General features: G+C 57.0%; 1 protein-coding gene across 5 annotated transcripts in view; it reads left to right on the forward strand.

Moving 5' to 3' along the window:
• The window catches only part of TSPAN9 (tetraspanin 9), a 202,141-nt gene extending 192,144 nt beyond the window's left edge, over positions 1-9,997 (forward strand). For all 5 annotated transcript variants that reach the window (XM_042945530.1, XM_042945531.1, XM_042945529.1 and 2 more), the window contains 6 exons: positions 5,479-5,670; positions 6,045-6,119; positions 6,445-6,546; positions 7,195-7,326; positions 7,757-7,840; positions 9,479-9,997. In XM_042945530.1, coding sequence (XP_042801464.1) covers positions 5,479-5,670; positions 6,045-6,119; positions 6,445-6,546; positions 7,195-7,326; positions 7,757-7,840; positions 9,479-9,550 — 657 coding nt within the window. In that variant the 3' untranslated portion in view covers positions 9,551-9,997. The remainder of the gene's footprint in view (positions 1-5,478; positions 5,671-6,044; positions 6,120-6,444; positions 6,547-7,194; positions 7,327-7,756; positions 7,841-9,478) is intronic.
• The last annotated feature ends 1,057 nt before the right edge of the window (positions 9,998-11,054 follow it).

An 11,054-nucleotide genomic window follows, 5' to 3' on the forward strand; every position in this document is an offset into this window, starting at 1 on the left:
AGGCCACCCCTGCACGGGGCAGAGACGGTTGGCAGCTAGGAGGGGACACAGGGAGTGGCTGTCCTGTGCTCTGAGTCAGGGGTAGAAGCTAAGGAGGGAGGTTGGATTGAAGGGGAAATCACAGGACTCCCCACCCCAGAGAAATGGGATGCCTGCATGAAAAATACATAAGGACACAAGGCAGAAACATATATTGAAACTACAAATCAATAAGATTCAAACTGAAGATGAAGAAAAATGCCACGGGGATATTCAGCTAATTACAACAGGCTTCATAACTGAAGTAAGTCTGGAGTGCTTGTTCACTATATGGCTGTGGCATGGCTGGGCCTCAGTTTACTGGCTGTGCATCAGGCCGATGGGCCCAAGGGTGACCAGGAAGACCCTGAGATGGTCCCCTGAAAGGGCCTGCACTTTCTCCCTCTGCAGAGTCCGTGAAGGGCCTTAGGAGAGCCCCATAGGAGGGATACCCCAAGGCATTGCCAAGGGTAAAGCACTGTTCTAGGCTCTGGGGATTTAGCAGTGAACAAAACAGACCCAAATCCCTGCCCTCACAGAGATCCAGGCCACAGGCAAGCGCAAGGATAGGAACTTGTTTTCTCACATTTGGATGTGGATTTATTTGGAGCGCTGAACTGAGAATATTTAGAAATGCCCTCGGTTGGGGGAGGGGGCAGGGAGCAGGAGGGCTTGCTATTCAGGGTGGTCACTGGATCCCCCCCTGCTTGGCGAGGGTTGATGACCAGGTCTGTCTGGCTGGTGACCTCAGGTTGGTTGGTGCTGACTTGGCTAGATTTTGGTTCCCTGAGTCCTTGGAGTCTCTTCCTGCCCTGGGTTTGACTGTAGCTCGGTCATCTTAGCTGAGACGGTCCTTTGCTTTGGGAAGGGAATCTTCCTGAATGCCACCAGCTAAGTTCTCTGGCACTGCACACCTTGTCTCCTTCCTGTGCTGGGCACCGTCCACATGGGGCAGTGCTCCTCCCCACCCCCACCCCCCCATGCCTGCCACTCCCTCCCCTGCCTGCCGCTCCCTCCCCTGCCCCTTGCTCTGGCTTCCTGTCTGTCTTCTTGCCTTCCTGCCCAGCAAACCTTTTCTGCTGTCATCCCCTCCCTCCTGCCCATTGCCATGCACCAGACATTGACCTCTCCCTGTTCCTGCCCTGGTTCTCACCAGCTCCCCGGATAGAGTCTGGCCAGCTCTCCACTCCTCCCACATTTTACTGTCCCTTTCAGAACTAGGACGCTGCCCCACTCTTGGAGGGAATACACTGGGTTCTTTCTGTGATGGCTGTTTCCTGGAGGTGATTGCCAGAGGGTGGACCCCTGGCATGGGGAAGGGGCTAGGGCAGGGTTTCTTGACCTCTATCCACATTTCTGGCTGGGTAGTTCTTTGTGGTGGGAGACTGTCCTATGCATTATAGGTTGTTTGGCAGTAACCCTGGCCTCTACTCACACAGCAGTAGGAGCCCCACACTCCAAGTTGTGATGGCCACAAGTGTCCCCAGATGTTGCCAGGTGTCTGCAGGGGGGCAACATCACTCTGGGTTGAGAACGACCGGGTAGGGACATGAGAGCATCATGTTTCAGGCTTGGCTAAGCCCGTGCTGGCAGGGACCTGAAAAATTCTCTAGTCCAAATCCTACATTTTAAAGGAAATTGGGCCTCAGAGAGCTAAAGAATTGTAAGGTCACACAGGGGAGCAGCATGATGAAAGCAGCATCTTAGAAAAAGGATTCAGGCAGCTCTATGTCGGCTGGGCTGAAAAACAGGCCAGAGGCAGGCAGGGGAGCAAGGCTGGGACTGGGCTTGAGGCAGGGGCTAAGGCAGTGCCTTTTACTGGTCGGCCCAGGCTCGGCATGCACTGGCCGGTCTCCTGGCGTCAGGTACGGAGGGGCTCCACACCAAAGGCGGGCCAGGGAGCCAGGTCTGGGTCCAGCCTGGCAGTGCCGTGGCCTTGCTGTCCTAATCTGTAAACTCAGGGCCTGATTGGTCATGTTTTCTTCCCACCTGGAGGCTCTTGTCCCTGAGTGCACTGAGATCCCACAAGGCCTCATTCACTGAGCTAGCCCCCTTCACCCCAGGGCTTAAGTACACGCTGTGTGTGGGGACTGCCCCACCTGGAGGCAGCAGGTCTCACCTGGGGTCTAGCCTGGGGCGTGGTGGGACCTCAGACAGGAAGTGGGAAAGGAAGCACGCATGGGGACAGAGCCACAGTGCTGTTCTCTTACCGTGGTAGAGGGAGGCTGCTGGGTGGGACTTTGGGAAGCTTGCCGACCAACTCAGAGAATATGAAGCAAGATCATAGAACCATTTTGAGAGGGATGACCAGGTCCTGGGAATTTCTGAACTGTTGAGGTTTTCCCAGAGAGGGGCTCCTGGACCTCCTGGCAGTTCTCCCCAGGAGGGAGATAGAGAAAAGAGGTAGAGAGGGCCCCCGCCAGGCCCATGCCCAGTGGGCACTGGCTTCCAGAAAAAGCTGCACTGTGACTGAGGAGGGTCTTGGGGGCCCTGGTGTCCCCAATGCAGGGTGGTAACGGCATCTTGCCGCTCCGGGGGTCCCACAGCCAGGTCTCTTTAACAACAGGCTCCTCTACCTGCAGTGAGTGACCTGGCAGCCACGGGGTTTCCTCTCAATCATTCCAGGCTCTGGCTTTTAGAGCCATAAATCTTCAGCATGAAGATCATGAATTTCCATGGTATGATTAATGAAAGAAAAATTGAGACGGCAGTATAGGAACTGACCAGATTGAAAAAAAGTCAGTACGAGAAGTTGGATGGAAGTTTCAGAGCTTCTGACCCAGCCTGGAGAGCCACCTAGTGGTTACAGGGGTGGTGGCAACCATCCCCCCCCTGCAAAGCTTGGCGGGTACCCCATTGGCTGGGTGTTCTAGGCCTGAGTGTGCCCATACCTGGGGAGCCTTGATGTAGTTCCACTGGGACTGCTCCCAGGTGCAGGAGGTGCAGGACCACTCCATGGTGTGGGGGACCCGGGAACCTGCTCCACTTCCTCCTGTTCCTCCCCGGCTCCTTAAACCATCTCTGGCTTAATAATACATGGGAATGCCTGCACTTCTTCCATCATGCCCTATCTGGGTCACCTTTCTGGTTCCTCATTTATGAAAATCCTACTCATCTTTTAAATCCCAGCAAGTCCTGTCAATCCTACCTTACAGATAAACCTCCTTGTACCGCTGTTCACCACTCTTCCAGAGCCACCTGGTGTAGGTCACCCCCAGCTCTTGCCTGATCCCTGCCGTGGCCTCCTGATTGCGCCCTGGGCTTCCGCCTTTGCTCTCTGGTGGTCTTCTCTGAGCAGCAGTCTCAGAGATCTATTGGAAATATAAACCATGTCACTCTCCAGGCCTAGGGGCATCCCACCCTGGTTTTCTTAAGTGATGCCTGCAAGGTCTTGTCTCATCTGACCCCTGCCACCCCACCTACTGGTCCCCCACCACTGTCACCTCCTCCACTCTGTTGCAGCCACCTGGGAAGCTTGCTTCTCCCTGGGCTGGCCAGGCTCAGTCCTACCTCAGGGCTTCTGCACCTGCTGTTCCCTCTATCCAAAACATCCTTCCACCACTTCCCCTCTTTATTTGGGTCCCTACTCAGATGCCACCATCCCTGACCACTCTGTCCCCTGAAACTTTCTAACTCGTGGCCATCCTCATTTTCCTTCATAGCATGTACCATCACCTGAGATTCTATCACTTGTTTGCTTATGTAGCATCCGTGTGCTCTGTAAGAATAGCCTGTTCGTGAGTGAGGCAGGGAGGGGCGGGGAGGGGGGTTGCCTGTGCTGCTACCACCTCCACCCCAGCACTCAGAACGGGCCCTGGCACTTACTACATGGGTGCTCTGTTTGGGTTTGTGGACTGCATGAGGGAAGAAAATGCCACCCCTGAGGGGCAGCCTGTGCCTCTCCCCCTCAACCTCCAGGCATGCATGTGAGAACTGCTCTCCCCCTACTCGTGAGCCGCCTTGTCTTTGCTGGGCCATCTGTGTCTCCCCTCGGAAGCCGGAGCAGCTCGAGAGCGGGGATGTGCTTGGTTCCTGGGGTCATGGCACAGCCCCGGGCACATGGGAGCTGCTCAGCAAATGCCTTTCGGAGACCAGCACCTGGTCATGGCCATGCACTTCACATGCTTTCTTCCATTTAAATTCTCCCAACAGTCCAGAAGGTGAAGGCAGGTGTCATTCTCATTGGGCATATGAGGGTGTCATATGGCATGAATGAAGGTGTCATTCTCATTGGGCATAAAAGGAGTTTGCAAGGTCGCACTACCAGGAAAAGCTGGAGCCGGGTGTCAGATCCACATCTGTACCTCCTGAGCCCTTACGTGTATGCTTTTGCCCTGCGTGGAATGTTGTGGTCCCCCACCTGCCCCAGGTCCAGCCGTCCTCTAGAGACTGCCTCCTCCAACTGACATCTTGGGCCAGGACAGTGGTTGCCTCCTCTGAGAACTCCTGAACTATTTATTTGGCACCAGTGTATACTGCGTGGGGTCGATGCTGCTTTTTTATTGTTCCTGTCTATGCAGCACAGAGGTCCCAGGAAGGCAGGTCTCGAAAGTGGCTGTGGCTCTTCTGGCACAGGATGCCGCAGCCTTCGGTACTCAATAAATATCGGTTGACAGATTGATTGGCTCCTCAGACTCCGCATATTTCCTCAGAGCTGCCGGAGGGAGCGGGGTGAGTGTCAGCTATACGGAGCATAAAATAAGGCAGCTGTGGAGACCCACAGCCAGTGAAACCCAAGCGTCCCCAGGTGAAGCGGTGGCGTCGCGGGCCCAGGGGGGCCGTGGAGGAGAGTCGGTTTTCGGGGCCAGAGCGTGGGCTGCTGGCTCACATGGATGGAAGGCGAAGGCAGTGATGGATTCTCATAGCCTGCACGTCGGCCAGCCCGTTGAGTTCCTTTCACCTTCCATCTGTGGGAAATTTGTTCTTCAGGCTCCTGAGAATAGTGGGCAAATGGCCCTGCTGGACAGGGCAGGAAAACGTGGTCGCCGGAAGGCCTGGCCCTGAGAAACCGGACTCAGAGAGTCTTCCTGGCCCCAGAGACGAGTCTTTACTCACCTTCCCTGGGCACCGCGCTCCTCCTCCCGGACTCCTTCCTGAATGCCAGGGCCTCTCCACTGACAAGTGGGGTAACCACAGCCACTCATGTGTGTCTGGGACCGTCAGTGTTTGTTACAGGATTTTGCCTGTGTCGTTTAAAATTTGATCCTCACAGTGACCCTAGGAGGTTTGTGAAGCTGGCAGGGTGCCATTTGCCAGATGCGGAGACTGAGACGTGGAGAGGCTGAGGGTTTGTCTGGGCCTCAGAGCCGACACGATTAAGGCCCATGGCCCTATCTGACCTATAGCCCCATTCTCCCCCTTTCCCAGTCTCAGAGTTGGAGGTGGGGACATGCAGCCTTTTGGGTTCCGTGGAGATGAACACAAAGCGGTGCTGATCTAATGGCTTTCTTTTCTCTCCAGCTCTGTGGCTGTGGGCTGCTCGGAGTGGGCATTTGGCTATCTGTGTCCCAAGGCAACTTTGCCACCTTCTCCCCCAGCTTCCCCTCGCTGTCTGCAGCCAACCTTGTCATCGCCATAGGCACCATTGTCATGGTGACAGGCTTCCTCGGCTGCCTGGGGGCCATCAAGGAAAACAAGTGCCTCCTTCTCAGTGTAAGTGAACTCCATACCCGCAGCCCTCTGAACTCCCTGCATCCGGGTCACGGAGACAGGCAAGGCCTGAGACAACCGCCAGCCTATTAGATGCCCGACAGAAACTGCTTCTAGGATGTTCTCTGCCCGATCACACCCCTCTTCCTCACAATCGCGTATCCCGACCCTAGTTGTCCCTTCCACTCCTTGATTGGCTGTCTCCTTCATCTGCCTCCCTTAGCTATCAGGGACTCCTCAGGAGCCGTAGCTGGCCTCTCCCATACTTGGGAAGCCCTGTCTAGGTGCTTCCTGTCCCCAGCTCCCCTAGCCCTTGTGTGCACCCCATCCCTGGCCGTGACCACCACCGTGTGCCCACACCGACACTCTCTCTGCAGTTTTTCATCGTCCTGTTGATCATCCTCCTAGCAGAGTTGATCTTGCTCATCCTCTTCTTTGTCTACATGGACAAGGTAGGCCTTACAGGAAGGGAGGGGCATGTGGGGTGGCAGTGGGCTGGGGTCAGGACAAGCCAGAGGAGAAGCGTGGACAGAGAGTACCTATGAGGAAGGGAGGAAGGAGAATGGCAGCAGGAGAGCTGGGAGAGGTCCAGATGAAAGGCTTTTGGTAGGGGGGAGCATGAGGAAGGTGACTTTGAGGGGAGTGTGAGGGGTTTATTACCTGTGTAGTCTTAGGAATCCTCTGGCATTAGTGAGCTCCCCATCACCGGGAGCATTCAAGCATAGTTGTGTGGAGCACTCGGAGAAGGGACTCAGGGGCCTGCCCTCTACCCGACAGGTAAATGAGAACGCCAAGAAGGACTTGAAAGAAGGACTATTGCTGTACAACACAGAGAACAACGTGGGGCTTAAGAACGCCTGGAACATCATCCAGGCTGAGGTGAGGGGCTGGGCCTGGCAGGGCGGGGGGGGTGGGGGGGCGTGGCTCAGACTCACCCTGGGTGACTGAGGATGCATCTGGAGAGGGACATGCAGCTGAGGGAAGGAGGGGGAGCAGGGCACGGGAGCGGGAGCGGTGGCGAGTACCTAAGTGGGTACAGGGGACCAGGGAGGACAGATAATCTAGAAGAGCAGATCATCCAGGCCCTTCTTTTCTGAAGCTTTGGCATGGATGACAGAGTTTGTTGCCCTGATTATGGGTCAGGAAGGAAGGCCTTGATTCTAAGAGGGGAACGAGTCAGTATAGCCCAGAGGTCCCTCGTTAAGCCCTGGGAAGGGGCTGGCAGCCAGCTTGGGACGATCCACAAAGCAGAAGGGTGGTGGGCAAGCAGAGAGCACTCCTGCCTGGTGTCCAGTGCCCAGCTCAGAGTGGCAGGTGGGTGTTACCTTGTCTGCATTCTGGCCTCCAGGAAGGGGCCGTCACTTCCCTTTAGGGCCCAGCTGAGGCCCCAAGAAGGAGGCCTTTGTCTCTCCTCTGCTGAACCGCAGGGAGGCAGCTTTCGTGGGGCCAGGATGGTCTAGGCAGGGGGAGGCACAGAGGAGGCCCGCAGGCAGTGACGTGTCTGACCCCGTGCCTTCCCACCTGCAGATGCGCTGCTGTGGCGTCACCGACTACACAGACTGGTACCCGGTGCTGGGGGAGAACACAGTGCCCGACCGCTGCTGCATGGAGAACTCCCAGGGCTGTGGGCGCAACACCACCACCCCTCTGTGGAGAACGGTGAGTCTGGAAGCTGCTTCCCCAGGTCCCCCTCCCAGAAGCCGGTGTGGAGGACAATCTGGCAAGAGGACACCTGCAGGGGAGGGTCGCCTGGGACAGGAAGAAACTGGCTTAACGGAAAGTGGGGTGGGGGACGTGCAGGACCGAAGCCAAAAGGCCGGTGGCCAGTGGGAGGGCTGGGCCTGCAGTCGGGAGTGTCTGAGGGTGGAGGTTGAGTGGGGGTCAGAGGCCGTGCAGTGGGAGCCTGTAGGTGGACCCCTGGGTGGGGAGGGGCGGGGCCTGCTCAAAAGCTAGAGGACTGGGGCTGAGGGTCAGAGAGGGGCAGGAGACAAGAGCAAGGACAGGGACAGAAGGGGACGTGAGGTGGGGGCTGGGCAGGAAGGGGCACTCACAGTCCTGCGGTGCCTTAACCTTTGGTCCTGCTCCCTAGGGCTGCTATGAAAAGGTGAAGACGTGGTTTGATGACAATAAGCATGTGCTTGGCACAGTGGGGATGTGCATCCTTATCATGCAGGTAAGAGGGCTGTTGGAAGCCTCGCAGCTCGAGCTCCCAGCTGGACCTAAGCCAGAGGTGGAAGACGAAGCGCACACACACACACACGCACTAAATAGCTGATCCCAGCAGCCTGGAGCCCCTGCACTGTCCTGCTCTGCTCTGTCCTGAGGCCTCCATCCCAACGCCTGTCCCAACCCCGTAGGCACAGTAGGGCTCTGCTTCCTGGGCATCCGTTCCGAGCCTGGGGCCTGGGGCCGGCACCGCGCAGATCCCCTGTGTGGGTCTGCTTGACAACACGCCTGCCCTACTTCACGGGGCCACTTGCCCTAGGACTGAATGGAACCCAAGTCCTCAGGTAACACTTGAGGTGTTCACACTCCCTGGGTGTCCGTTCTGGCCTTGGCACCCATTAAATGTATATGAGCCGGGCAGGTTGCTGAGCGTCTGTGCCTCAATTTCCACATCAGCATAATGGGCATGATCATCACGCCACTTCTCAGCATGAAGTGAGCCCCATGCGTGGAACAGGGTGTAGAGCAGTACCAGGCAGCTAGGACGTGCTCAGTAGGTGTGAGCTGTTCCTAGCAAGCATTCGGTGCCCAGCTGCGCTTTGCAAGACGGTGGAGGGGGACCAGGAGGGAATCCTGCCTCCCTTCCTAAAGATGAAGGTGGCATGGCCGGTGGGGAGCAAGAGTCCCCTGACCTTTCTGGGGATGCGCATTTCCGGGCTCCGTCCTTGGTCCATTTATGTATGGCTCCAACCTGAGGCGAGCAAGAGTCTTCAGTGCCTGATTCTCCCTGGAGCGCTTGAACTTGACTGGCTGGTCCACGGGAAGATGGCTGACATCTTGTATCTTTCTTGCCCTAAACTCTTGGGTCTGGGGTCTGATCGTGTCTGATTCATCCAAGCTCAGCAGACAAGCCCGCTCAGCAGACAAGCCCGCTGTCACTTTTGCAGAGCTCTGATGTGAGATGAGCACACGGGGGCAAGATGCTGTTCAGTATTGAGAGGAGAGCACCTCTCAGCTGACTGCTCAGGCCTGGACCAGAACGCCAGAGCATCACCAGCCAGGGTCTCCTCCAGTTACGCCAAACCACGAGAGGCACGCAGCGTCTCCCGGTCCCTAGCTTTGTGGTGTGTGCCCACGGCATGCTACCCATAGTGACAGTGAGGCCCCAGGCTGGCTTCCTCCTGCACTGCTCTGGGCCACCACCCCCTTCAGGATTCAGGAGTTGAGGGAACACAGAGGAGTGTTAATGTTGTCGTAAGCACATCGGTGGTGAAGACACACTGGCTGCACCGTTTTGGGTGTATCCATGTCGTGTATTCCAGAACCGAACGGAGGGACTCGGCTTGGGTTTTTAACCTTCCTGTCCCCTTCCTGCCCCCACCTCAGTCCCGTGGTAGCTACCAGTTAGGGCCGGGTCCTTTGTGCTTTGGGTCCTCACAACAGAACCCTGAAATGGGCAGATTCCTGAGGCTCAGAGAGGTTTATGATCTTCTGTACAAACAGCTCTGAGGGGCTGAGCTCAGCTGTGTGTGACCTATTCTGTCCACCACTGGCTCCCGTCCACCAGTGATTTTCAGGCACACAGGTGGGTACCCCCGCTTGCCCTGGGGCTTCTGTCCAAAACCCTCTCCCCCATGTCTTTCAGATTCTGGGCATGGCCTTCTCCATGACCCTCTTCCAGCACATCCACCGGACTGGTAAAAAGTACGATGCCTGAGCGGGCTGGCCGGGAGCACCCCAGCCCCCACGCAGACACTGTGCCAGGGAAGAAGATTTGAGCTTTGTGTTGCCTGCCCGCGCTCTCCAGACTGCTGACCCCTGCACCCGACTCCCCCCGCAGCCCACCCTCCCCCAGCCCACCCCGCCTCAGCCTTCTTGGTGGGTGGAGGGCCAGGGAGGAGGAGGCGTGGAGGAGGCACACAGAGACCTTGGGTGCTGGGGGCGCCTGGATTCCTGCATCTGTGTATTTGCCAAAGAAGACAGGGTGGGCCGGGTTCATGCTCCAGGAGCCCTCCAGCACTGATGCGTTTCTGCCTCTGCCCTTCCTCACGCTGACACTTGGTCCCCATGTGGGTGGGGTGCAGAGTGCTCCCTCCTGGTGGAGAGACTGTCCACAGAGCCACAGGTGCCCACCGCCATCCATGGGAAAGCTGGCGGGGGGGGGGGGGGGCGGGGGTCTGACTGCCTCTGGGCAAGGCCCCCAGGAGCATCTTGCCCAGGCTTTTTATACCTTACAGTGTAACTTTTTTATTTTATTTTACTCTGATTCTGATTATTCAGGAATATTATCTTCCAGATAAGTTTAGGGTTAGCTTTCTGATTTATAACTTTTTACTGCGTTGATTTCTGTAATGGTTTGATTTTTTTTTTTTTTCCTGAGGGTGGGGGACAGGTGCGGGGAGAGAGGATGTCCCGTCAGGTTTCAATCAGGACAAACCACTGTGCAGCTCTCAGGAGTCCCCGGGGAGATGCACCAGGCCTGTGTTCAGGACGCACTGAGTGGGAGGGAGAGTGGGCCAGGGTGTGCGGGGCCCGCGTCGGTGGCATAGGAGCCTGGATGAGGCGTGTGCAACAGAAAGGCACAGAGCAGCGTGGAGGGGCACCCTGCCCGGGGGCCATAGGTTTGCTGATGCTGGCTCCAGCGGCCCGAACAGTTGGGGGTCCATGGGGGGCCGGCAAAGTGCTTTGCCAGGAACGTGGCCAGGGCCGTTGTGGGTCCTTCTGCTTCACCGATGAGCAGTCTTTTCTTTTTCCCGTCCTTCCTTCCTCCTGCCCTCTGCTGGCACCGGAGTCTCCCCCTTCCGCCCCATGCGGGCATATTCCCGCGACAGGTTCTGCAAACCCCAGTTACTTTCACAGACATTCCTGCTAGAAACTCTCGGACAAATACCTCTCTAGTTCAGATGCTGCTCACTTTCTCACATTGCTTCTGGAAGGGGAAGCATTCCTTACGTTTTGCTGCTCAGACGGTGGCAGAGGTCCCGTGACCATCAGGAGGGGAAGGTGGAAGTAGTGCCCGTGATCATTCCAGCTGTACTCACTGGGCTGCACATTCCCTGCCGAGAGGGAGGGGAAGATGACCAGGGGGTCCCGGGACCCTCATCCCCTTCCTCAGGGTTCATTGATGGTGGGGTGGTGGCAGGTCTGTCCTCCGTGGCCCCGAGGAGAAGCACAGGGAGGTCAGACTGGATCTTGCTACAGCAGCCCCAGGGAGAAACAGC

This window comes from Panthera leo, chromosome B4 (genome assembly GCF_018350215.1).
Source record: "Panthera leo isolate Ple1 chromosome B4, P.leo_Ple1_pat1.1, whole genome shotgun sequence".
Lineage (NCBI taxonomy): Eukaryota > Metazoa > Chordata > Mammalia > Carnivora > Felidae > Panthera > Panthera leo.